This window comes from Scophthalmus maximus, chromosome 8 (genome assembly GCF_022379125.1).
Source record: "Scophthalmus maximus strain ysfricsl-2021 chromosome 8, ASM2237912v1, whole genome shotgun sequence".
Lineage (NCBI taxonomy): Eukaryota > Metazoa > Chordata > Actinopteri > Pleuronectiformes > Scophthalmidae > Scophthalmus > Scophthalmus maximus.
In genome coordinates, this window is record NC_061522.1 from 9,214,619 (window position 1) to 9,242,199 (window position 27,581).

At 43.7% G+C, this 27,581-nt stretch overlaps 1 protein-coding gene and 1 long non-coding RNA gene across 5 annotated transcripts; both read left to right on the plus strand.

Annotated features, from left to right (window-relative positions):
- The first annotated feature begins 1,976 nt into the window (after window positions 1–1,976).
- cxxc4 (CXXC finger 4) lies at window positions 1,977–27,218 on the plus strand. 4 transcript variants are annotated; one of them, XM_035638553.2, is made up of 4 exons: window positions 1,977–2,225; window positions 5,768–5,863; window positions 6,767–7,699; window positions 25,985–27,218. In XM_035638553.2, the coding sequence occupies exons 3-4, from the start codon at window positions 6,881–6,883 to the stop codon at window positions 26,027–26,029; spliced, it is 864 nt and encodes a 287-aa protein (XP_035494446.1). In that variant the 5' UTR covers window positions 1,977–2,225; window positions 5,768–5,863; window positions 6,767–6,880; the 3' UTR covers window positions 26,030–27,218. The 4 variants fall into 4 exon arrangements, with proteins under 4 accessions (XP_035494446.1, XP_035494447.1, XP_035494445.1 ...); XM_035638554.2 differs by having other exon boundaries at window positions 5,772–5,863; XM_035638552.2 differs by lacking the exon at window positions 5,768–5,863.
- On the plus strand, window positions 7,706–12,235 carry LOC124850488. Its single transcript, XR_007031387.1, has 2 exons — window positions 7,706–10,090; window positions 10,225–12,235. It is a non-coding gene; the product is annotated as an uncharacterized LOC124850488 (long non-coding RNA).
- Window positions 27,219–27,581: the final 363 nt, after the last annotated feature.

Genomic DNA, 27,581 nt, shown 5'->3' on the forward strand with positions numbered 1-27,581 from the left:
GTGGAGCATCACTGCCAAACACATAATCTCATGGTGTTTATTTTCCCTAGTTGCCCCCCCACCCCCAACACCTCTCTCTCACTCTCTTTCTGTCTCTGTCGTCCTCTTCTTTACAAGGCCTCAGAGGAATGCTGTTTACCATAACAGTCTGTGTGAGTCCATCATCACCACCTCCAGAGGACGATGACAGGCTCCTCCCTTTTCCTGGAGACAACTCCGTCCGACTCTGTTGTGGTTTGCTTAGCTTGCATACGAAAATCTATACATCCTGCTGGTGTGTGGATGCGTCCAAACAAGGGGGAAGTATATGGAGTACGGCAGGAATAGTAGGTTTGATATAAGGAGCATATGCTTAACATCTCCCTTGTTTTGTTTCAATTTGGTCTGCAGGATTTTCATAATTTCACAAGGAGAGATAACCAGGCTGCATGTGTCCATGCCCCTCTGTCTTTCCCCTGACAGATGTGAGTGCAGAGCCCGGATCAAATTGAGACAGATGAATCAATGGATTCACACCATCACCCCTCAAACACCCATGTCTTATGACTTCTCTCCCCCGTGATTCCATTTCCATCGACTAAATGCGGGCTACATTCAAATCAGGGGTCATGGTTATTAATTACTCCTCCAAGTTCAGCTGAAAGCCCACGGAAACAGGGGGAGGAGCAGACGCATGGGGAGTAACGCCGGAGCACGCAGACAGGAACAAAGGCCTGCCATGAGAGTTCATGCCTCCCACTGCTGGAGACTCACATGCTGCTGTGGCTCTGCAGAGAGGGGTTAGGACCACCTAGGCAGATTTCCCCCGGGGGCTATTATGGCCCGGGAGATAAAATTATTTTCAGACTGAGGCGCTTCCACTGACACAGATGTACAGGATCTGATACCGAGGAAAATTATGCTGTAAGGACACTTCCTTGAAAAAATAAATGAATGAAAAGGAGCCATCAACTGAATCTCGTGTCAAAACCCCCAAATTTCTGATTTTGTCATTATTTTGGGCAAATGTCAAGACAGATTTTTTTTGCGTCAAGAAGGAATGTGATTAAAAAAAAACAACAAAAAGACAAATGCTAATAACATAATTTAAATTGAAAGTTAGGATGCAGAATGGACATTTTCTGTTGCATATGTCTGTTTTAAAGACCAAAGAAATGAAAATATGACCTTCCAAATCCACAGAGTCCACAAGCAGGAGAGGAGGTGTGGAATGGTTGGGGCCAGTAGTCCACACGCAGACTAAGGAAACATTTTTGATCTATTTTGTTAAGAGTGAAGTCATTCAATGCAGAATTTCTAATATCAATATTGCTCATAAGACCTGGTTTAAATGGTTCCCTAATAATCAATCGGTTAAAAAAAAAACCTTGGTTTGTATTTCCGCTCATTTCAGGTCTGCATCTGACAATTGTCTTCACATGCTGCAAACACTGAATTTGTTTGTGAACTGGTTACTGATTATGACTCTAAAGTAATCAAACAAAACATGTATGTAACATTAATTTATTGAATGAAATGAAGAGTAGATGAAGAACACGTCCCCTTTCGAAACCCAAACCAACCGATCGCTCCCTGCTTTACCACTCACTGGACATTCCCACCAGTTTTCTGATACCAGCGTCCAATTTCCACTGCTGCTCCGGTGCTGCGTGTGTTTCACCCCTCACGTCCTTCCAAGGCCAAGTCGCTGGTAGGCCGTGTCACCATTTCCACAATGGCTGACAGCCAGTGAAAGATGATGATTTGACAGGTGCCCAAATTAGAAGGAACGGTACGGCGGTTAGCACTGTCAGCCGGCGTGGTTCTAAAAGTGGGCGGTCCCTGTTGAGCTCAATATCCCCTACGCTTTATTATTTGTCACGTTACTCTTAACTCTTTTGTCCCAGTCGGGATCCTGTAGAATGATGACGTTGGTTTTTACAGTGATCTGATTGGTCAGTAGTTGTACCGGTGACTGGCTTTGAACTCTTATCTTGAAATGAACCTGATCCGGAGCGGTAAGAAGAGAACCAGCTTCGCAGGATGGAAAACCAAGTGTTAAACCTGAAGTTACCTCGATAACCGCAAATCCTGCTTCGTGGTGCAGGCCTCAGAGTACAACCCGCCTCTTTCCCAATGTCAGCTGGGATTGGCTCCAATCCCCTGCCACCCTCCGAGGATTAGCAGTCCAGATAATGGGATGGTAGAGGAGGAGGGAAGAAGGGACGGACGTTTTGGAGTTCAAGGTTTGTTCAGTCTGTTCTTTTTTTTTTACACGTTTGTTTGGTATGTTAAGGAACAGGATCTTTGTAGTAATAATTTGTTGATAAAAAGAATATTGCTTCCAAACAAGGTCAGAAAACAAATGTATGCATTCGCTCACACATAATTGTGAAACATTTAACGCAGAAGTCGGTCCCATCTATTGCCAGCTCTCGATAAATTCGTCAAAGTGAAGCCTTTAGCAGCCTATAGGCCTGGTGTGACACCACTCAGCTGGAGGAGCTGTACGACTTAGAAACTTAGAAATGTCAGCTGTCAGTTTGTTGACTCACACCTAAGCCTGTTTTAACGCGGAGGGAATCCAGGGATTGTTTATTTCTTCTATGGCATGATGCCATTTCAAGTGATATGTCATATATTGAGCTGAAATGATTAGGAGATTTTACTGATTAGATGAATGACAGAAAATTCATCAGCGATAATTTTGACTAGAGATTAAATTGGCCTTTACGCAAAAAAATTTACTGGTTCAAGTTTCCACTTCGGGCTCAACTATGAATATCTGCTCGGTTTTTGTTTAGTTCCAACAAAACAAACTCTTTGAAGACTTGAGCTTGGTCTTTGGGAACTTTCAATAGAAATTTGTTCTCTTATTTCTACATGGCAATTAACTAAGAAAATAATTAGCAATTTCATCCATAATAAAAAAAACACTTAGTAGGCGCTGTGGCGATTACAATATATAATTTATTGTGTATTTGATTTATCATAAATGAAAGACGGTCCCACTTTCTAATAAGGCATAGTTTATTAGGGTTTAAAGTTGTTGCCAATGCCTTTAATTTATGGTTTATGAATAACTTACTAATAATCAAACACGTTTTGGAGGTCCAGGTTGTGAAAAAGCCCTTTGGCTGCTTCGAACATCTGAACATGTTTCATGGACGAGGGCTGGACCAAAGTTCATTTAACGTATCAACACTTAAAACTGCAATAATTTACTAATGAGCTATTCCTTAGCTTTATCAGTTAGTGCATTACTAAACAGATAATCAACATTTATGACTGCATTCCTACGAAATATAAAAAGGATTAACTCCAGTCAGTGGGATATTTCACAATCTGCTAACCCAAAATTACATCTGATCTATCAAGGCACACTCAAAAATGTATCAATCAATGGTGCTTTATCAATTAACAAGTGACATAACTGTAAAATAAGTGAGGCAGGGTTCATGAGTTTATGGATGGCTTATCATACACCCTACTAATTTCTATCCTCCTGGGGTTTTACCATGTGATGTTGCTTGGTCAAGATGTGTCACCAACTGACATCACTTGATGTTTCTCTAATTTAAACCTCGTTTGGTTTGAACCTCAGTGTTGAAGTTAACTTTTGTCTTCTTCTTCTTCAAACTTGATCCTGAAGCTGAAATATATAAACGGTGATGTGAATAATAATGCGGGACTCTGATTGGGAGTCACAGCTTCATTTCATTTCAAAACGTGTGAGCATCAACATGAATGAGGCCCCACAGTGTCACGCGCGCGCGCTCGTGGAATAAATGTGCCACGCTCTGTCTGTGTTGTCAGCCTGTGGGAGCTGCAGGCATGGGGGGCCAGCAGGAGGGGATTTATAATGGTGATGAATCCCGGGGGTCTTAGTAATTATGGCTGACGCTGGACGGAGAGAGGAGGGGGGAGAGGGGGGGCAACAAGCCAGCGGAGGCATTTTATCTTAATCACAGCTCAGCTCAATTCAAATTAATTTGACAAGTTTCCCCCAATCCTTATTAAAAGACGCGCCTGGCAAATGACTACACCCCCCCCCCCCCCCCCCCCCTTAAATACATCGTCACGAAAGAATTTTTTTTTATTATTATTTCTGGAAAGAGAGTGAGAGAGAGAGAAAAAGAGGTTCACCATAAACGGGGTGCAAAGACGCAGATATTTCCACGTAGATATTTTTCTCCCCGTCGGGCGCCCCCGAGCCATCCATCCATCCATCCATCCCTCCCTCCCTCCCTCCCGAGTGTTTCTATAGTAATTTCCAGCCAATGATCAGTAGGTGTCCACATCCCTGCTTCCTCACCTCAGCACCAATCAGCCACACACAGCGACAGGAGACGCGGACGGAGCAGGGACCAGGCAGACGCACAACGCAGCCCCCGGATCAAGAGGCGAGGAAACGCTTTGACAAAAAAAAAAACCCAAAACCTCTGCGATTTTAACGACCCCCGCCTTATTTCTTGTGCCACAGCTTTTTTTGGGGCTTATTTGTGCACTTTTCTTACAATTTTTCCCCCCAAACGTGACAAGAAAGTGGATAAATGCTCCTTTTGTTTTGAGCGCTCTGAACACACACGCGCGCGCGCGCTAGCGCACACACACACGCGCGCACACACACGCACACGCGCGCGCGCACACGCTCGCCCTGCTCTCCTCGGGCCGCCTGTGTCTTGTGCGTCTTGCTCGCGTCTTGGCATTATCCCCCTCCGCGTATCGCCTCGCAGTGATGTGCCGTCACACGGTCGCAGGCTGGTAGCGTCTTTGGAGAGCCGCTCTTCTCAACAGGAACCCGGTAGGTGATGCTCTCTCTCTCTCTCTCTCCCACTCTCCCTCTCCCTCTCTCTCTCTCTCCCACTCTCCCTCTCCTTCTCTCCCTCTCTTCGCGTATGCGTGTGCGTGCGTGTGGCGTGTGTGTGTGTATGTATCCGTCCATATTGTGCCGTCCAGTCGCATGCGTTTTTTGTGCCCTCTCCGTCTGTGTCCGTGCGACCCGCCAAGTGATCCGGCCAATGGCGGATTAACGCCTGTGGGGTTTTGTTGGCACCGTGGCGTCGTTCTCTCCTCCTCGGATTATCCGTGCACGACCTTTGATCCGCGCGTCGACCACAGACCAGACTGAGTGCCATTAATGGCACCGTGGCGCAGCAGCGGCACAACGGTTCGTCATCGGACGTGGCTTCTTCTTTTTCTCTCTCTTTCTCTCCCACTTTTCTTTCTTCAGCCTCCCACTCCGACTCTCCACCTTTCCCTCTCCCTCCTCTCGCCGCGTGTCTCTCCGGTTCCCAAGTATTGAACATTTCTGTCTCTCTAAACTTTGTTTACAGGCTGAAAATCAATGTCCGTGACTTGATTGCCTTTGGGCTGCGTATTTCGCTCCGGGGGTGAATTGATTAAGTAATAATGACCCTGAGGAGGGCTGATCATTAAGCCGAGGAGGTTTTGTTTACCGGCGGCTGCCCGGTTGTTGTGGATGCCACATCGACACTGAGCCCTCCAGATCTGGAACGGATGCTGCATATAGGCCACTTCAAGCTTCACACGTGTGCCATAGAATCAGAATGAGAATAATAATAGTTAAATGTCTTACTGCAGGTTAGAAGAGTGAGACTTTGAGCCATTGTGCCATCATGGACAATATTCTTGTACTTGTACGTTAACAGGGCGAATCTTTATAAGGGGATGCAATTCAGCATTCAGAAGACTGAAACAGTGCCCAGTACGAGCTCTCCAGTTCCATGTGTGCACATTTCTAAATCTTTTTTTTTTTTTTTTCAAGACAGCTGCTGGGTAGCACCATGGAAGTGATTTGAAATGCTTTAGTGTTCCAGCAATGGATCAGCTTTGGCAATTAAGAGAGAAAGCCCAGAAAAAGGTAATGGAAGTAGGGGGAGATGTGTCTAATGGGCTTTTATCTGTGGAAACCAAATCCAGACAGACTGGTGGAGAGAGAGAGGGGGGGGGGGGGGGGGGGGGGGGGGGCTTCAACCCCCCCCCATACACACATGTACACCTAGACAAACACTTGAACACACTTCCGTTGGTCTGGTCCATGATCTGGATGTAAATTCACCTGCGACTATCTGTGCCGTCAATGAGCTGGTCGTGAATGAAATGCAGGTGCTTCTCAAGAGGCTGGACCGAGCTGTTTTTGGATGAGATGGAGAAAAAAACCCATCAAAAATATTTAACTATGTTCCTCCTGGCATCCAGAGAAGATTATTTTTTAAGAGCTTATATTGCAGGCCTAAGGTAAACTCCTTTGTGTTTGTAGCTGCTGGCGTCTTCATCTGAATTCTGCTGGGGCTCTGCTCAAACTTGTTTTTTTCTTTTTTAAAGTGATATTTTGGGTTGAATATTAGGCTTACGTTTTTGCGATTTCATGAAACGTAGCCCTTGTGTATTCAAATGTATTTATTCACTCTGTGAAGTAGCTGATTGGACCTTCTTCCAAAATATGTAAGAATAACTTGAAAAGACATCTAAAAGTAACATGTTGAAAGTGTGGCATTTTCTGAAGCATGCTAATTCATCCCCCATTATAATAATGGCATGTTGGTCTGTCACAGCCATCACGTTATTGTCACCAGATGAAGATCACTCCTGACTTTTTGTGATAAGTTGCATTTGAAAACGTCGGCCCGCAAACAATGTGCCAGAGGATCCTTCAAATGTTTTGCTGTTATCTTCAGAGAAAAGTTGAAGCAGCGAGATGAAATCTGATTAGAACGAAAACATTTGCCTCTGTTATGTGTAACTGTTGTTTTTTTGCTTTTAGCACTGGAGAAGATAAACCAGGATGGTGACACACTGTTCGTAACCAGCTTCAGTTCAACAACGGCCACCATAACTCCACTCTCTTCTCCTGAACATTGACAACCAGTCCTCAGCCATGTCTAACCTAAACAATTCACTTTGCATTGAAAACGGACAGAACGCAGACGTGTCTCTCCTACAAAAGGATACTCTTCAGGATGGTGGATTAAGCCAGCTTTTGGATTATAACGCGGAAATGGAAAGGTACAGGTCTTTTGCAAACTTTTATAAAACCAATGGGGCATTTCCACAGAAGATTGCCCGCATCACAACGCCCATTTTTCCCAGTGCTAGAATTGGCATGTCCCCTTGGAACTGCGATAACGCCATGCTCTGGGGAAGGAAATCAGCGGCAATAAACCCTAATAGGACCAGCATGCATAGAAATGACTCCCAGAGGCCGGGGAAGCCTGGCGTGCCGCCAGAGACGCTGCAAATGGCAAATAATAATTTCCTCTCTACCTTATCCCCCGAACACTGCAGACCTTTAGCAGGAGAATGCATGAACAAGCTGAAATGCGGCGCTGCTGAAGCAGAGATAATGAATCTCCCAGAACGCGTTGGAACTTTTTCCGCTATTCCGGCTTTAGGGGGCATCTCATTACCTCCCGGGGTCATCGTCATGACAGCCCTTCACTCCCCCGCAGCCTCAGCAGCCGTTACAGACAGTGCGTTTCAAATTGCCAATCTGGCAGACTGCCCACAGAATAATTCCTCGGCATCCAGTGGAAACCCAGCGAAGAAGAAAAGGAAAAGGTGTGGGGTCTGTGCACCCTGCAGGCGTCTAATCAACTGTGGTGTCTGCAGCAGTTGTCGGAACCGCAAAACGGGCCACCAGATCTGCAAATTTAGGAAATGCGAGGAGCTGAAAAAGAAGCCAGGCTCATCGCTGGAGGTGAGAACCGGGGCTCCGCTTCCCCTTCTTTTGTTATTATCCCCTTGCACTCCAAAGCATTAACCTTTTCATCCAGTCACGTTCTAAGCCCTTGAAAATTGTTTCCATGCCCACCCATGCCTGAACATCCCCCCGGCTTCTCAAATCTGCCTACCCGCCTAGCCTAATTGGCAGTAATTAGGGGTGTTTGTGCGGAGCGCAAGCTGAGCTTGGCTCAGACACCCCTAATTGCTGCCAGTCAGGCTGGGGCTGGAACGCATCCGAACAACCCCGAGCTTGGCTCAGCTCCAAGCAGGGCTGGGAAATGGTTTTCAGCAGAGAGCCATCCCTCTCTGCACCCGGTCATTTTAACCAATTATGGAAACCGTCTCTGGATGGGGAGAATCAATATCCCACAAAGCCTCAGCCGCCGACCACCAAGAGACGGTGAGAGTGATGGCAGGGCTGCTGATGGCGTTTCACAAAACATCCCCCAAGTTTTTTGTTGGGTTGGGTGGGGGTAAAGCACCCAGACCGATCCTCTCCCACTGATCCTGTATGGATTGATTGTGCATATACAGTGGGGTTGAGATGAAATCATTGTATATTATATTTGTGTCATTATGGCCAATTATAGATCATTCTAGGGTATGATGCATATCACGAAGGATGCAGGAGGCAGAACAAATCAGCGTCACTTAGAGAAGGGAAAAACATATTAAGCACTGTCTTAATTGACAAGTAGCAAGAGGCTTCGTCAGGACACAATCAGAGGACAGTGTTGTTGTTTTTTTATCTACTGGATCATATTTGGTTGTCAAGGGCGAAGGCAGAATATGAATGTTAAGTTGCAAATATGGCTCTATTTAGCCAGAGAGTTTGAACTTGCTCACCTACTCAACATGAGCCTGTATGTATGAGTCACTTACATACGCAACCTGAGGCCCAGATGATTTGCTCATTAATTAAGTGATTACACAGAGAGGAAAAAGAGGTTAATTGTAGAATATTACCTAATCTGCTTATGGAAAAACACCACGCATGGGTTTTACATTCACAATGAATTCCTGCTATGAATTCTTGTTTGAATCTGTGATAGCTCTTTTTTTAAAGTTTGTTTTTTAAGATAAAACTGTGTTTCTATTCAGGTGCATTTTTTCTTACGAATTATAATTCAAATTTCCTTTTGGTGCAGCCATAAAAACAACAGCGTCACAAGTTTGAATAATTCATCAGGTATCTTGTACTGTACCTTTAATTGAGGGGTTGGAACATGCAGGTATAGAAGATACGTGTGACTCGTCATTCAGAGGGGGACACTGGGGGGGGGGGATTATGAAAAAACCTCAGTTTGAATACAGGGGTCACCGACTGGTTATTGGTTGTGAGTTGGATGCTCCAGAAGTTGGAAGCATTTTTAAATGCTGCATATATCGTGTGCTACCAGGTGTCCCAAACAGGTGTCCAGGAAGCTGGCCTCACATTCTTAATGCGCAGGTAGACTCACTTTTGGAAAACATCCATTTGCGAAGATGGGTAGAATTACCACGGGTGTGAAAAAAACCCAAACAAATCCACACTTGCTTTTAAAAAGCTCCTCCACGGAGTTCAGTGATTCACGCTGCGGACCTCTCTCGCAAGTAATTGTTATTTTCGACTCGGCCTCTGTAATTACAGGTGCACCTTCTGCTGCGGAAATGGGGTTTGGGTTGAAAGGCCTCTCGGAGGTGTTAAGTTGTGCACTTGCCTAGTCATAGCTTATGTTAACGAGGGGCGCCATGTTTTTTTCCCCACCTTGTTGCTAATGGTCACGGTTCACCGGGGTGTGTGTGAGGAATCCGGTGCTCAAGGGAGTTTTAGAGGAAGAATTTAACAGCCTGCGGGTGCAAATTCACATGTGAGCAGTGACACATATGCACAACCTTTCTCATACACACACAAATGTACCGTTCTCACGAACAGACAGACAAACAAACAAATGCACGCGCCACACACGCGCCGAGCGTACCTCGTGCCTTGGAAGAGACGATAAGCCACTGGCAGCCAGCTAGATTTGTCTGTCAGTGTTTTCCACATGGGAATCACCCTGAACTAATTATATCTTAAGCAGCGGTGGAAAATGCAAATCAGAATTTTACTCACACCCCTGAAATTGGAGAGCCAATTTAATCTAATACCCCCTTTAATTTAGCGCGCTAATGCAAGGCCCTAGAGAATTGCCCTGTGTCACCGCTGCTGTTCTGCAGCAGATCCTGCTCCCTCTCTCTCTCTCTCTCTCTCTCTCCCTCCCCCTCTTTCTCTCTTTCTCTCTGTCTCCCTGTCTCCCTCTCTCTCCGTCTCTGTGCTGCTCTCCGGCTCCAGGATGGATTAGTCTGGCGGAGGAATCTCATCTAACCTAACATTTCCTGAGCAGTTACGTTTGCATAGCTTGAGCTCCGATGGCTCAAAGGTCTTTCATTAACTTTCAAATGGAATAAAACTCATGCGGGCGAGTTGTGTTTCTCGCCTCACCTGTTTACCTCGACTTTACTTTTATTTTTCTGCAGGAAGGCTCGTAAAGAGGACTTTAGAGCGCCGTGGAATTTTGGTTAATGTAAAGTTAATATTTGCCAGCACGTGTTCCTCAACAAATTACAACACCAATATTGAGGTTTTGTGAGTGGATCCAAGTAACCGTACCATTTTCTAAAGCACTTTTTCCCAAATCTCTATGGCTCCTTACCCTTCACGATTTGTTTTATTAATCATAATAATTAACAATTAAAATCAGAAACATTTACTTTCTTATTGTACTTACTTTAACAGAAAAACTGCTTGGTGGTGTTGGTGCTGTGCCTTTCAATTATTATTCATTGAAAGCAAAATATTGGGTCTTTGTGTATAATCCAAGTTGGTCAGATTTTTCGAATTGCACAGGTTCTATTCCCAATTACGTTAACTAAGTCTTAGTCAATCTATTGATGCTTTTTGTTTTTCTTTGCACTTGTAAAAGAGTTTGAAAAACGAGAGTTGCTGAAATGGCGCTGAAGTATCGCTCTAGTGTTAATGCTAACGGTTTGAACTAGAACTACATGAAGACCAATGAGACGGAAACAGAATTATAACTAATTCAATCCAGGTGACCAGAGCATTCGTTTACTATGACAAAAGTTCGACCACCTCTTGAGCTACTCTTTCTGTGAAGAGACTCATCCAGACTCTGAGGACATACAATACAACAAAAACATGTGGTTCCTTAAAAATGAAAGAATTCCAAAGTGCCATATTGACAATATTGTCAGGAACCATTTTCACCTAAATAGCACTTCTGTTTTTTTCATCCATAATAATGTGAAGACAGAGTAAAATAGAGTAGAGAGCAGCTCCTAATTGATTAGTATGAAACACACTATGGGAAAAAGGAGGAAGAGGGTAGAACAAGATTCAACTGAACAGATTCCTTCTTTCAATTACAAATGTCAAAGGCCGGCATCAAGTCGTGTGCAGGAAAACCTAGAATGAGGGGATGTTCTCTCTCTCGCTCTCTCTCTCTCGCTCGCTCTCCTCCTCTGTTCTCTGTGCCGTGTTGATATGAGTACATGAAATGGGTGAGATGAAAAGGTGGCAGCGGCTGCCTGGAAACCTTTGCTATTGTGATAAAAGACAAGGCCCGAAATGGCAGGAAGCAGGACCTTGAGGAAAATGGCTTGGATTCAGTCTCTTAATGAGAGTGCGGGAGCCAAATAAGCAACAGCAGCCAGGTCTAATTTGTTTTAGGTGTGCTGAGAATAGATAAGGACAAATCTGTGGCCTTCACCCCCATTCCCCCCAACCTTTGGCTCCCTGGAGATAACACTGAGTGCTCCCAGCCAATCTCCGTGGGCAACGGAGAGGGGGTAAAGAAATAAAAAATGAAGCAGAGAAGGAAAAGCCTGAGGGACAGACGGCCTTTAGATCTGCCGATCTCTAACTTACTGGATTTATTCAAGCTTTAAAACTGAAGATTAATTTGGTCGCAGAGGTCTGGGGGAGTGTGAAAAAAGAAAAGAAAAACGAGGCTGCACGCCGCTGCGCATCTCAACCTAAAGGGCAACCTTAAGCTCCTGTCAAGACAATAGGATTTTGCCATCTGAACCGCGATGCAGACCGCTTAATTATACACATCTTCCCTGCAGGCCGCCGTCAGCTACTTAGGTGCACAGGCCCCCTCATTCGTAGTCATGCCCTTTTTCCCCTAGATTGGTTGTGCCGTGTGGATCTTCTGTCAACTTCCATTTGCGCGGGGTAGCTGTCCTCCTTAGGCCTTTGCGGTGTTCGGAAAAAAACCGCGGCCGCGCGGCGCTGTTAAAGAATTCATCGTTTTTGCCACTGCCACCAATTAAGGCCAAAGCGTAATCGGAGGCGTCCAGACGATGCCCTTACATTATGCGGTCTGTCGCCTCCTCTGCCCCCGTTTGATTTAACATCCCTGGTTCAGTGGTGAAAAAGAACTCATTGTCATTGTCTTTATTATAGTACGAAGGGAGAGATGGAGAGGAAGAATGGGAGAGAGAGAGAGAGAGAGAGGGAGAGAGAGAGGCATGGGGGTAGAAAAGCAGCCCAGTGGAGGGTGGACAACGTAAAAGAGCAGGTGCGGGAGGACGTTAATGTGTGGCACTTTAAATTTTAAACAGATGAGAATAAATTATTGATGCTGACTCTGGCTGAGAAGTTAAAAGGTATCTCGTCATTACGGAGAGCCTGCATGGAAAAGTGTGAGAGAAAAGTCTCCGGTGAACGCATCGGGGGATTGTAATGAGAGACACAGAGCGTCTCCACAAGGTGTTATCTGTTCTCCGGAAAAATGATGAGTCTTGATTTCTGCACGTCTTCATTAAAGACTAGTACTTTTTACAAAGCATTTTTCTCATTTCTCTTTCTTCTTAAGTGCAACGAGGCCAGTGGCAAATGTGGGACTGAACTGATGTATACGATTACGATAGATTAGATTAGGAAAAATAGTCCTCGAACATTGCATTCCCCATTATGTATCATTTTTTACCAAATCCTCCACCAGGCACAGACATGCTTCCCCTGTGGCCACCGTACAAACAGTACACTGTGGAGTGAACCACACGGGAAAATTATTCTGATGATTACCCCGTTCCATTCAAGCCCAGTGTAATTTTCTGTCGAGTAGAACATGTAACGTTCACATGATCATTCCCCCAGGACATTTGTAAGTCACTGTCATTTGTGGACTGAAAAAAAAAAGTCGATCCAACTCATTGGTTGCAGGTGTAGGAGGACGCGCAGTGGACGAGACTCCAGTCAGACCCCCAATCCTACGTCCCGTTTCAAAAAAGCCCAACGCGGCGCTGGTCAAAATGCAAAACTCAAGGCTTCAAAAACGGCAGTTGACAAACAACGGGCTCATGGGTAGCAAATTGAAGTAATTATTTTATTTTCAGTACAGATGATAAAGTGTTGTCCAACAATAGAATGAAAAAAGGAAGCTCACATCAACAGACCAAGTTGTTTTTAGCTGCCCTAATGCGAAGCATGGGACTGTAAGAGTTGAAACCGTACAGTTATTACAAAAACCAGCCTTTTAACCGTCAGACCAGACCTGCAGTGAACCCGAGTGTTGGGACCATTTGCGCTGTGTGATGATTTGAATTTGAGAGCACACCTTTGCTGCACTCTCTCCGTCTCTTCCTCTTGTCTCTCTCTTCCTCTCGCTCTCCAACATCGACCTCTTTGACAGACCACTAAATTACAGTTCTGCTATCGATTTCTCGAACATTTTCCCTCAAGTCAAACCTCAAAAGTGTCCTCGCCGCTCATAACGCTGGCTTCCTACCATGGCTCTGGTTGACTGGGCCGATCCTGTTGCCTAAGATGAAGACATCATTCTGCCCTTGATGCTGGTTTTTTTCTTCTTCTGCAGAGCAGTACATTTAAGGGCCCAGAACAAAGCTGATCTTGCATAAAGAATTAGAAAGAGTCAGCGAGGGCCTACGTACTTGTAGACCAGATGTGTTTAAGTCCCATCGCTTGGGAAAGTTTTCCCACGCAAACGTTTTTTGGTTGATTTCTTGCCTTCCAAGAAGCCTTTTTTCTCATTGTTTGCAGAGACTTTAAGCTTGTCTGAAGTAGGAAATCCATCACAGTAGAACTACTTTATTATTATTATTATTATTATTTATTTATTTGCAACTGATATTATCGGCGCATGGTAATGCTGTTATGAACAGGAAGCCTAATAAAAAAGTCTCCCTTGTCAGTGCAAATAGAAATCTCTTTTATTCAGAGTTTGAGGATCAGTTGTCAGTCCACCAGGAAACAAACAACCAACCAACCAACCAACCGTAGCAGTAAAGAAAACATGGATTTCATGAAAATAATGATGTGCATGGCTAGTTTTTGGCATCTGAGGCCCCCACGGTAATTTATTTCACCATTTAAATTACAGGTATATGTAGGTGTCATTGTCTTTATGTTTGTCATAGCTGAAAATAGAGAATTGCATTTATGAACATTAAAAACAAACAAAAAAAAGTGTATTACTCCATTGGATTTAGTATTATGGCTCCCTTTTCTTTATGTTTGGAACAAAGATTGTGCCTTTTCAAAGGTATTTCTGTGGCAGCACACTCTTGAATCTACTGTACACGTGTACAAGTCGATGGACGATGGGTTGGAATCAGAATGTTCCTTTGACTGTATAAAAAGCTACGTGATACAGGTTATGATATCGAGCAGCAAAAATAAAAAAACAAAAACTCTGCATCCAATATATGTTAAACTAGTTGGCGAAATATATGAAATTTAAAATACCGAGCCGTAGAATTGCACCTCTGCGGATTCTCTAATGAGATTATATCCGTACGTTAAACTGCAGTCGTGACAGATGGCTCTTAGCCATTCATCCAAGAAACCTGACGTGAAAGTGATGGGAGAAAACGGTCAGCGTGGTTTAAGCGCCTCAGTTTCTGCAAGTCAAATCCTCGCGTGTTGCCACCTCCTCTATTGTGGCTCTGCTCGGAGATTATGAATATTTCATGGCGAGCATCTGACACCGTGCCCAGAAAGATATTTCCAGGGTTTTTGTTTTTTTTCCCTCTAAAGAGAAACCCTGGGGTTAGAGAGTGTCACATAGGCATGAAGTCAGTCTGCGGTCCCCAGGCAAAGGATAGGATTTATGATGCACCGCTTGATGACATCAGGTGGATAGTTTCATTCCGGGGCGGAGAGCCCCCTTTGTCCTCCACGACTGATAAACCATCGAGCCGTCCACCGTTTGTTGTCACTCCTCACGTTCCGTTGTACAGAGACATGATTTCAATCTGCTCGGAGTGCAAGCCGCGTTTTGACAAACTGTGACCGTTTTCCCCGTCTGATCAGTGAGAAGCTGCGACGGCTGAGCAGGGGGGAGCCTGCCGGGATTAGCTCCATCCTAAACGCTGCCTTTAGCATATTACATTGCCCACCGACTCTCTCGTAATGATAACTCTCTTGTTTTCATCTTTGTTGAGTCTAACCAAAGCTTACATATGTTATTCCTCACTTTAGGAAGGAATATTAGTCTTGTGATTCTACCTAAATGACTTCAATCCTTGTTTTTCTTTCGTTTTTTGGCAAGGAGGTGTCTGATCTAGACATGAGACGTGTGTGTGTCACAGCTAAATTAAATAAAACCGAATTAAGACGTCCTGTGGATTCTCAACCAGTATATAGACATATATAAATCCATTAGTACAGTGGTTTCCAACCTTTTTTGGCTTGCGTTTCCTTAAATTGGAATTATTTGCTTCTCTGAGGATGAACAATCTAATGGGTCACTGTGGGTGGCTGAGGAACCGACCATCCACCATATGACAGCTACAGGTTGTTTGGAGCTGCATGTAAAGCAAATCGATTGGTTGTAACTCATGTCAGGGGACGGGTATGAAACTGAAACAAAACCTAGTAAAAACAGTTTGCAAACAGGATTAACATTGTAACCGTTAGATAGAAAGTGGAAAAAGTGTTTTACCCAATTCTGAATTCTGATTTCAAATGTTTCTAATAACCATATTCTCAGTGTTACCTGAAAAAACAAACACAGGAGTCATCTGGATAATTTGACAATTTTATCAGGTTTATGATACAAGTTACAATTAATCCAACTTTGTTTCTAAGAAATCATGTCTATATCTTCAGTTCAGTTTGGCATTGAGGGAGTTCAGGCCTGAGAGCCTTGGTTGCCTTTATGAGAAGAAGTCAGATGTTTTCTGTAACAGTTGTTCATCTTCTGTGCTGACGAAGAGCTTCCACTGTGAGTCATCCAACATTGTCAAGGGAAAAAAAAATCAACCAGGGGCCTACGGTTATTCCCACTTTGCAGATCTACCGTCGAGGTCCTGAACCTTAGTGACCCCCCCCCACATGAGTCACCACCAACGTATTTTGCTCGTAGGTTCTTCAGAGGCATGAAAGCGTAAGCAGAAGAAAACTGGACGTCATTTAAAACTGAAATTTACTAAACTGAAATTTGTTACTCGCTGGATTTGACGCAATTAAAAATTCAACTTCAGCCGTGCGTATTTTCTAATCCTAACCTAAATATTATGTTGATTTACAGTAAATATGCAGAGCTCTGTGTATATAGACCTTCTGAGTTTAAGGGCTCCCACACAGATGCTGAGAAATCTGCTCAAAACAAGGAGGCCTGCTCCTACTTTGCATTTCAATTTAACATTTCACAGAACTGGCAGCATGTTGCCTCGCTTAGCCCTCGCTTCGTTACACCCACATGGCTTCTCAGCGCGCTTGCTGACATCTTCCGCTGTTCAAAAGGCTGCAACTTGGCTGAGAAATTGGGGATTTCCATACCAGATCCCTCAGGTGTCTGCACACTCAAACGCATGTCCTGCTCATCTCCCCCCTTCCTCCACGGCTCCCGTCCTCCAGCGCCTGCCCTTCTCCCTGCTCACATTGCTCTGATTTCCCCCATCTCAGAGCTCGACTGACCTCTCCGTGGCGTCTGTATGTTTTGTTTTCCGGGAAATCTCAACGGCACCTGAATTCCCTTTTCTGCTGTCTCCCAGAGGAGAGTTAGCTTCGTGGCAGCCCTGTGTAAAACCCCTTTACTTGGACAAGCGTATACTTAGGTGAAGCTAATTGAAATGGAGGCTGTTGCACTGTTTTATAAGGAGCAGGTAGGTGATCCTGGCTACAGAAGGCAGCCTCTGGCCCATAAGTGCTGCCTCAGTTTCTTCCTACAAGGGTCGGCTCAGCCTCCGTCTGTGTGTGGGCAAGGATTTTCCATGCGTGATAGATGGAAGACGCGCGGCGTCTGAGCGGCTTCGGCTGTAAAAAGTCCCTACATTTTTAACCCAGATATCTCACACTGTGGGGGAGGATTGTGTGAGATTATATTCTGTGTTATAGGATGAGAGCGTTCCAAATAGTCACTGAATTAGTGTTACTATTAAAGTATGCCAGACAATTTGTGAACCCTAAAAGGACATATGGCTCTTTTAGGCCAATTTTTATTGACGATGCTTGTAAATCCATCCATCCATCTGTTATCTATACCCCTGGACAGGTCACCAGCCCGTCACAAGGCCAACATACGGAATACCAATTTAAACGTTATTAATTTGCTCCGCCAAATTATGTTTGGGAGGAAACACAATTGCCTGGATAATTTTTTAATTGCAAGTTTTTTCCCCAATCAAGTGTGAGGCAGGAATTCAGGACGGATGGTGGGTGAACAAATCCCTCGTGAACACAGCTTGTTGAGGATTCTGTGTTCAGTATGAACATGTTTCTTTGCCACTGAATGTCGCTGTAAAACAGTGATTAAAATGATCATAATGTGGCAGGATTATAATAATAAGAGCATAGATTGTAGAGAAAATTTGAAATTTAGACAAGGCTTTGTCTTGAATACACCTGTTTGGCATCTATTGCAGCATATAAATATTCAATAAATAGAAAGCTGATGTATAAGCAAATAATACAATGTAGTAAAACTGTTGCATTGACATTTGATTTCATAAAAGTTATAATTACAAAAAAATACTGCACAATAATTAACACTTTCAAACATCTTTATAGCCACAAACAACGATTAGAGTGCATTATTAACCATTTATTAAATGCTTGTAGTAATAAATGCTAAATAGGGGAACATAAGGTAAAGCGTTACTAAAATATTTGCTTTCTTTGATCCACCATTAAAACATGTTATGTTGATTATACGAATGGCTGCTGGCACATCATCGTGGACAAGGATATGTGATGTCATTACACTCGTTGCTGAACACCCGCATGGCGCAGCTAAAGAAAATCTTTGTGGTTAAAGCTGCAACATGCTAGCTAGCACAATGAGACTCAGTAGCAAACCGCCCAACATTTATATCTAAAATATATTTTAGAATATTACCCGTTTCCATTTCAGATTATTTTTGAACATTCTCACACTTGTTAATTATACTTGAAATAGTTTTCGAACTCTTCTCTTTTATCCAGACAAAAGCCGGTTGATATCCTAAGATTAAAAGGTTACACTCGCAGTGAGTCACAAAAGGCAGAAGACTGATGCTTCACTGCCGTCTGCGGTTTGAAAACCTTCAAATGTGCCGCTCCTCGGGCCATGCCCCAGTTAGTGATGTCACTGGCTTGGCAGGTGTTTTGCCTTTGGCGGCGGAAGGAAAACCTCCGCTGTGACATCACTAATTGGGGCGTGGCCAGAGGAGAGCAGCAGATTGCAGCTTGGCGGTTTCCCTCATATTTGACTGTGGCTTCTTCAGTTGCTATTGACATAAACTGACGTCCTCATAAAGTGACACATTGCAGCGCTGCCCCAGTTAAACTGGGCCTGTTCCATTTAACTATCCACTCAATGGCTCCCTGGCTGTTTGATTTTTTTGGGGGGATTTTTTTTTTTAAGCGTATTTTCTGAAGCCACTGAGGCTTGGCCCGTCTGAAAAATCCGCTCCTATGGAGGGCGAGTAAAATATACGTCCTACAGGAATACTGCACTGTAATTACATTCCCCTATTAGCATACGGAGGCTTGGAGTCACACTGCACTCAGCCTCCAGCAGCACTTTGCCATATGGTCCGTCTGCGCTTCTCTGGCAATATCCGGCAAGACACTTGCAGAAGGTCAAATATCAAGTCAGAGGACTGTGCCAGAATTGCATCTATGCTAATTGCTCTCTTTCTCTCTCTCTCTCTCTCTCTCTCTTCCTCTGCTCCCTCATACATCTCACGCTCCTCTGCTCCTTGCCCCCCCCCCCCCCCGCTCCCTCCCCCTTCCTCTCCCACTGAAGTAATCTGCTTTAGGATGTTTCTGAGATGGAGATGGATTTGGCTTTCCTTCACTGCCCCACAGCCTAATCTCCCCCCTGTGGCCACCCCGCCTCTCCCAGGCACGGCGCTTAAGCACAACATCATACATTCCCCCGTCACCCCTCAGTCCACATGTGCCACGTCAGCAAAAAACTCCCAAATTCATCATTACTCACAAACATCCGCAATACACTTAGCTTGATTTGCTCGAATGGATGGCCGGTGCAAGGCCGGACCTGGAATCAAAAGATTGTGGCAGTATCTCAATATTGAAATGCTATCACGACATTGGTGTGCTTGGATTATTTGTGTGTGTGTGTGTGTGTGTGCATTTGGGCCGTGAATATATTTTAGTGGGGAGGTTATCTGAATACATGAGCTATTTACAGTGAAGGAACAATAGTTGGATAATGATCTCTGTTGTTCCTTTTAATCTGTTAATATCGCATACTTAGAGCCCTCTATGGAAAATCAAATAAGGTGACAATCTGGGCAGAAAGACAACTGATAAATATTTGAACAGTTTCAAAATATACTGAAAATTCAATGTCAACCTTGTAGGGTTTTTTAATCTGGCATTGATTCATTGGGTAGTGAAATGCCGTTGTAAAAATTAGAACTGATTAAAAATAAATTATTTGAAATCACACACATTGATTTTTATTTAAGATCATTATGAATTAGATGATAATTTAACTTGTAGTCAAGGTTAACTATAAAATGAACAGCTCTGATTTATTTGAATCCACATTTTATGGCAACTATGAAAAATGGGCGGTGAGTGTGGGGTTCTGTATGTGACCACAGGAATTTAAACTTCTCCCACTCTGCAGACTGCTTCTGAGCAATAAATATCACATGATCATTTGGATTAATTATTTGGATTATTTGGACAAATTGGTTTGGTTTATTATTTGCAGGACTTAAATTTTATTTCATTTGACGATAAATCAAAGCTGCTACTACTAAAACAGTCTGACACTTCTTCGTGTCTCATTTGGTTTTTGAGTTGATATTTCTAAGGTTCACAATGTAATTTTATCATATTCTGAAAGTTATACTTAACTTAAGATAACTTAACGTGGAACAGGTTGATGAAAAGTGTTTCATTTGGAACACTGCTGGTTGGCAGTCTAAAGGTTTTTTTATATGTAGTTACAATGTAGTATTTTTTAGAGAGTTGCATGGACAGAAATCAATGTTATCACACTTAACGTTTGGCAGCCATGCTGATATCTAACGTTCCTTTATGTGCATACTCACTAATCAACTCTGACATATACCGACATCGATGTAAATGTACCCGGGTTAGTGTAACAGCTAATTTTCACGCAACCAACAAAAAAGTATTGAAAATATTGTAAATAGTCAAATTAAAAAATGTAATGGTAATCAAAGATGCCGAGTTAACCGACTTCAATACAAAACGATAGAAGTGTAAGTGTAAAACATTATACTCAAGTTAAAGTCATATTTAGCCATATTTAAAGTGTAATATTAAAAAAAAAAGGAGCTTTTTGCAGTGCAGAGCAGGTCCATTGTCATAATTGTCTGTATCTGAATGGGATACGATCGCCCTGGCCACTGCCCTATAGTATAGTAATGATTTAGATTTAATTTGATACCACTGCACCATACACAGAAAATATTTCATTATTATTATCACACAGATAATTGATGTTTTTGATGATTATCATTTTTATGATGATTGGTTATTTTAACGCTTTGAGCGCGTGGGCACGACATAATCTGTTTGCGCTACGGTGTTCGTGATGCAGGACCGGGGGCAGTGGCGTGTGGATGACTAGACGAGTGGTCTGTCCGTGATAGCGGCCTTGGAGAGGTACATTTTATAAACGGCATTGGGAGGCTAGAATATTGGCTACAAGCTTCAAGATGAGATTTCAACCCCCCACCCACCGACGCTGGTAACAGTGCAGGTGATGGATTGCTCTACCTTCCAGGTTTGAGCTTGGCAACGCCCCAATATTCCTGCAGAATAAAGTGACAGGCAATATATAACACATCAGTTAAGGCTGACTGCACCACCCTACCCCCCTTCTTAGACCTGGAGATCGGCCCTTCATGTTTGGCTCTTAAAGTCCTCCTTCCTCCACTCTGATGAAACCTGCTCTTTCCTTCCTCCTTTCTCATCTCTTCCGAGGTTCGTCTTCCTCGCCACCAGTTTGCCTAAGAAAATAATCAGAAAGAAGAAAAGACCAAAATTTCCCCCCGCTGTCGTGACGCTGTGTGAAAAGCGCGTCCAGACAACTAAAAGCAGTTGCAGCCAAGGGGTGTGTTCGTCAATTGATCTGCTTGTAGACATGCTGTCCGCAGATATGAAAAGTGCCCTGTAAGTTAATGAATAGTGGTTATTGCCAGGGTGACGTATGGGCCATGTGATGTAATGATTATTCAGAAACACATTAACCCACTCCCACACGCTACTGTTCAACCACTGTTCCTTCTGTCTCGCTATATCTTCCTCATCTCTGTCGCTGGCCTCCTCCTTCCCTTTCCATCTTCGCTTTGATTTTTCCACAACTACACATTTTTTTCCCAGGATATTTTCTCATGTCAGACTTTTTTTAAATCTCGGAGTCAGACGAGAACCTTGAGAATTCCTAGACAGAAAAAGAGAGGAGGAGAAGGATAGCTCGTAGTTGAAAGGAAAGAAAAAAAAACCACCCGTAATTATGGTGAATTAAAAGTTTTATGATGTGCATGCCTCTGTGTGTGTGTGTGCCTTGAGTGTGTGTGTGTGTGTGTGGTAGGGAGGGGAGTTGGGGTGGGGGGCTCTGTGACAAGGCTGGCTGGGAGCGCAGAGCTGAGGGTTAGTGCCAGACATGTCTCAAGAGAAACGGGGGCACATTTGCAATCACCCCGAGTTCAAAAGGGTAATTTATTCACAGTCTGTGGTTAACGTAGGGCTGCTCAGAATGCCAGTGGGATTGTGCCGGGAAGCAGAGCAGTAGAGACACATTATTTTCATTTTTTCCCTCTCCCCTTCTTGTTTTTCTTTCTCTCCCTAACCTCCCTTGTTTTTCCCCCCTCATCGGTCTCGTCATTGCCTGCTGTTGTCTTTGCGAGCCCTGCCTGGCGTCTTTTAACACACGCCGGCGAGCATATTTCACTTTTACACTCATCCGCATTGACGTCCCGGCGCTGATTGAATTTTGAGGCGCTGCGGCGTCTGCCATTATCATCCTCATCGTCTTGAGTGGTTTATCTCTGGCCCCAGCTCAGTGTGACGCCAAGGCTGCAGGGGAGAGGAGGAGCAGGGCAGGGGTGGGCTTTGGGGGGGGGGGCGGGACGGGACGGACTGTTCTTGTGTTTTTTATCATTTGTGTAGGAAAAAAAATATAGGAATGATTGGCCTCAACCTTGATCTTTAAGATTGTGGCTGGAGGTTGATGCCGTGTGTGCGCGTGTGTCTGTGTGTGTGTGTGTGTGTGTGTGTGTGTGTGTGTGTGTGTGTGTGTCTGTGTGCGTGTGTGTGTGCACGTGCACATGCATGTGTCCCTGTAAGAATTGCCTTTTCAACGCCCGGCTTCAGTCCAGCTGGTTTGATCGCGATTCAACGTCCCGTTCTCGCCGGGGCCGTCTTCCTACAACCTCGTTTTCAATCAGATGTCGACGCGGCTTCACCATTAACTGCACCTGCCAGGTTCAGTTAGGATCACAGGGTGTCATGGCTGCCCAGAGACCTCACACCGCCTCGCCAGAATCAGCAGAGAATTATTCCACCACATGTCACATTTACTGTGTTGTTATCACTGGAAGCCACCGGCCGACACTTAGAATACACTGCCCACTGTGGTGTGGTGGGGTTAATTTGAGGTCTGGAGAAAAAAAACAATCTCTTCCTCCTCCGTCGGTCCGTTCAATACTCAGCCGTGTGCATTCATTGCCAGAGCGGGAAATTGTCTTTCCCTTGGTGTGCCGTTGGAGCCAGGTTGTTTTGTATGCTCTGCTGCAGAGGCAGCGGTGTTGACACGAGACTGAGCTGCTGCCACCACGTCGTCTTGATTTGAGGTGAAACCTCGGTGTTGCTCCCGTGTCCCTGGTGTAACACTATCAACCCTTACCGTCTCCCCCACCTTCCCCTCCTTCCTCCCTCCCCCTTCATCCATCTCCGTCTCCGTTGTTTCTGAATTCTCGTGTCGTCCCTGCCTCCCTCTCCCTGGCGGCGGATGGAGCGATTTAGAAGGCACGCGCAGGTGGGGGAGCAGGAAACGTGGAGCTGTGCTAATTGAGCCTTCTTTGTGCCTGGTCACTGCAGTGTGCCGAGGCCCGGGAGTGAATCCAAGCAGCACTCAAGAGCCCCGCCGGATCGATAAGGCTAGAATTTAACAAAACAGGGACATGCCAAGTGCCCAGATCGGGGTCATTATTGTCCCTGGAGAGCCGCACTTCCACCAGAGACTGATCAATGTGAGAATATGGATCAAGATAAACATTCTCATCGCCCCTTTCTCTCCTCGTTGCCTCTTAGAGCATCGCGTTCTCGACGGAGAGAGCGCGTCCGAAGGCTGAGCGTGCCTCTGCGAATGCACCACAGCCAAAGCAGACATGCGCACTGTGCTCTACAGCCTTAAAATGAAGACTTGTTTTATTGTCTACTGTCAGAAATGTAGATATTTTTCTGCAGGAATTACTCAACTATGTCGACGTCTTGTCGTTTAGCTCAATATTTTGCTGCCAGTTTGATCACTTTAAGATGACATCATTTACAGAATAAGAGATGTTCATGTTTCGAAAATGTTATGACTCATTGATTTCACTTAAAATAGTGAAAGGCCTGAGTACTAAAGCTTTCAGTTGTTAGAGGGATGTGGAAGACCACAAGAAAACTCTGCCAAAGAAGGTCACATCATCCATGTATAGTTCAACGAGGTTTTTACACTGGTGACTCAAAGGTAAAGAGTAGCTGAAGGTAGATCAACCTTTTATTCTTCAGCACAGAGTAAACCTATGGCAGCTTTGCAGAGGATCACAGCAAACTCATTAGACTTTACCGTTAAGATGGATTTCTCTCCCCAGTGTTTCCTGGTGGCTCAGGCGATAGAAAAATCTCAAAATGTTGCAGTACTTTGCTTCATGGCCCTCACCCATCCCTTTTGATCCTGTCCTTCTCTCCCATCAATTAAAAACCAGAAATGTCATGGAAATATATAAAAAGTTAGTTTTTAAAAAGTTAGTTGCTTTAAAAAATGATCAATTACAATTGATGGCGCTACATTGAGGGGGCGGACAACAATTGCAATTAGGCAGAGTTTTCCAAAACATGATGGTGTTTCATTTCATCCCTGATTTTAAATTTTGGATGATGGTATCCTTGGAAGCAAAAAGGTAACGGCTCAATGGGGTTTGAAAAAATGGTTAATCGTGACTGTTACAGCTCCAAACCCACACACAAAAAAATGATCTTGAAATTGAATAAAGGCTACATCTCTTGTCTAATAGCCTTATCTGATGAGGAGTTTGAAGACCTTTTTTAATATATTCATTTCGTGTTTTTCCTAATTAATTGTCACCGGACTGGTTCTGTTTACTTTACATACCTTCTAGGTTGAGTAAAACAGTGTCAGTTGTTTCACTGATCACACGTCTATCACACGACTAATCAGAATCCGTCATCTAAAGCCCGGGCCGGGCGCATGATGATCAATGACGTGTTAAGACGGTAAAAGAGTTGGTTCCGATGATGTCATTGGACAAATTCACAGCTTTTGGATCAAAAATGTTCCCCACAAACTTTTGATCATGCATTCACTTTCTAAATAAATCTGAAACTAGTACAACTGTTTTTTTTAAAAGTCCCAACTCAAATGTAAATGAAGCCTGTAATGTCCATGGAAGTGTAAAGATTAAGATTAAGTAGTAAAATGGCTGCGTAAAAGCATCGCAGCCATGACGCTTGCTGGACATTGTGCAGCAATCCGTGATACTTAAACTACTATGATATATTGTTAAAATACTTTCATATTATATCTTTACACATGGCAAATGTGTATTCAATTACACATGAAGCAATCAAGTGATGATCATTATTATCGGTGGTGTTTTCGATTTTATTGATCGCTGCAACCTCTGATTATTTTCGTTTACGGGTTATGGACTGGTTTGCTCAGTCAAATGCCTGGAATTATTTATTTACACATGAGGACTTTGCAAAGCTCCAACATGATATGATCATGTTGTCAACAATGTGATCCCACGAATAGTCGGTGCATGTTAATAGTGAATTATTGCTCAGCCTTATGGTGCACTGTAAATACTTTATACATGCCGCCCATAAACTCTACAAGTATGGGTGTAGGAGCCTGCACTCATCAGTGTGCCTTTAAGGAGCCACAGATGACACTTGGTATTAAAATGTCAAATTGCCCTCCACTCAGAATAAAGTGATTTTAGTTGTGATTATGCACCCACACCTCGTCAACAGCAAAAAAAAGAAAGAAAAAATCAAAAAATGTGCTAATTGGTCATGGAGATTGGTGGGAGAGACTTCAGTACTTTATGTGTCTGACTTCCAAATGAGTTTTGGAAGGGAGAGGATGTCATTCCGGCGTGGAGGTTTTGGGGAGTAAGGGGAGGGGCAGCTGCTGGCGCGGGCTCAAATTGAAATGATGCACTGTTCCCCCTCACTGCAGCTAGAGCTGCAGTAATTAAATGCCTCATTGTTGCTTCCTGGGAATTTGTATTGAATATTTCATCCAGCGTAATGATTATTTGGGTGTGGGTGGGACGTGGATGTAAGCACCTTGGCTGGCTCTTTGATGAAATACTTGGTTTGGTGGTTGTGCTTTAAAACTGCTTAAAGTGCCCTTCTGGGTTTTTACTTTAGTCCGTGCTATTTCAAACTGCTGTTGCCAACCATCATCAAGTGATTGAGAAAGTGACTGTACACACACACACACACACATATATATGACATGATAATAGCATGGCTTCAAAACCTGCAAATTAAAACGTGTCCTTCACATTTTGTCTCCCACAGAGGACGCCGGTCAACAGCGGTGAAGCTTTTCGGTGGTTCTTTTAGAGAGGCGAGCCACAGCCGCCCCATCCAGCGACAAGAGGGCACGTGGGACTCTTGACTCTCCGCCAGGAGCACTCGATAGGTTCACAGAACCCAACATGCTCCACACATTTGGAGAGGACGAGAGAAGAAAAGGGGGACAGACAAAAAGATAAACGAAAAACATAATGGTGTTGTTTTAACTCTGTAATTTCCTTTTCTGTGTAATTATTGTACCTTTTGACAGTATCATAATGTATATTTTTGGTGTCTATGAATGTGTTTTCAGTGTCGTGGCTGTAGTTTTACAGCCAATCCTATGTAAAGGACCCAAACAGACAATCATACAATCATCCTGAATCCGTCAAACAGAAGAGGCCACAAGGATTGATGATCTGACAAAACACAACACACTTTACTCTGGAGCAATAATCTATTCTGTTGATTATTCCTCAACCATCATTTCTGTTGACTCTTAAATTATTATATATTTTTTAATGAAACTAAAATCCTCCTCTGGTTTTCTTTATTATTTCCTCTGAGAACCATGTACTGAAACGCCCGTGGCATGTGATGTGTCTCGTCGAGAGCGGCGGCGTGAAGAGCGGCAGCGGTGCGTCTGTGATGGGCTTGTTGACTCGTTTCCTCGTGACTGGTCTGAGTGGACTCACCGCAGAACAGGGCACATTGTCTTGTGCGGTGAGTCGCACTTCTTTAAGATCGAACAATTGTGACAGCACCTGGAGGTCGTGTTTTCAAAGAGGGTCTGAGTACATGTTTGTTTTTTAACAAATCTACTTTAGTCATGAAATCGTTTTTGTTCTTTTCTTCTTCCAGTTTGGATCACTAAAGGTTGTTAACTGTCTAAAAGGTAGGGAGTAATGCCAGTAAAGGAATTGTAGGTTATTTTGAAATCATTGAAATTTAGAATTAATTACAGAATACTATACATATTTGACATGTCAGATGTTGTTCTGGAGCTACGGGATACTGTAGACATTACTCCTGCAGAGCAGTCGACTGTCCTTTCTCCTACAAAGTAATGTTAAAACATTCCAAAAACTAAAATGATTCAATAAGTTACTCATTGTCTTAAACCCTATTGTTGCATGTGTAAATGTGTTTTGGTTTTAAAGATTACTAAGAATTTGTATATTGTTGTTGTGATGCTTTTATGTGTTAAAATTAAAAAAAAAATGACTTCAGTAAAAGACATCTTGACAGAGAATGTTTGATTTGCAGGAATCACCAAAGACAGAAATGAAAATAAATGCACCCATTTGAAAAGAAAAAGGAAAAAAATGATCAGTGATCAGTTATGATCACCTGACAAACATTATACGGTTTTATTTTTTCCCCTCCTGCAATGCATCAACCGGAATAACAACCAGGAGGAGATGGCAGAAATATAACAGCATTGGTTGCCTCCCCAGTCACGTATTCCCTAGAATACTAAAATGTTGCATGGAGAAGAGTGGTTCCCAGAGGCAGCAGACTTTAAAGGACTTGTGAAATCCCATGTGGTTTGTCATGCTGGAATGAACCGGGAGGGGGGGGGGGGGGGGGGGGGGGGGGT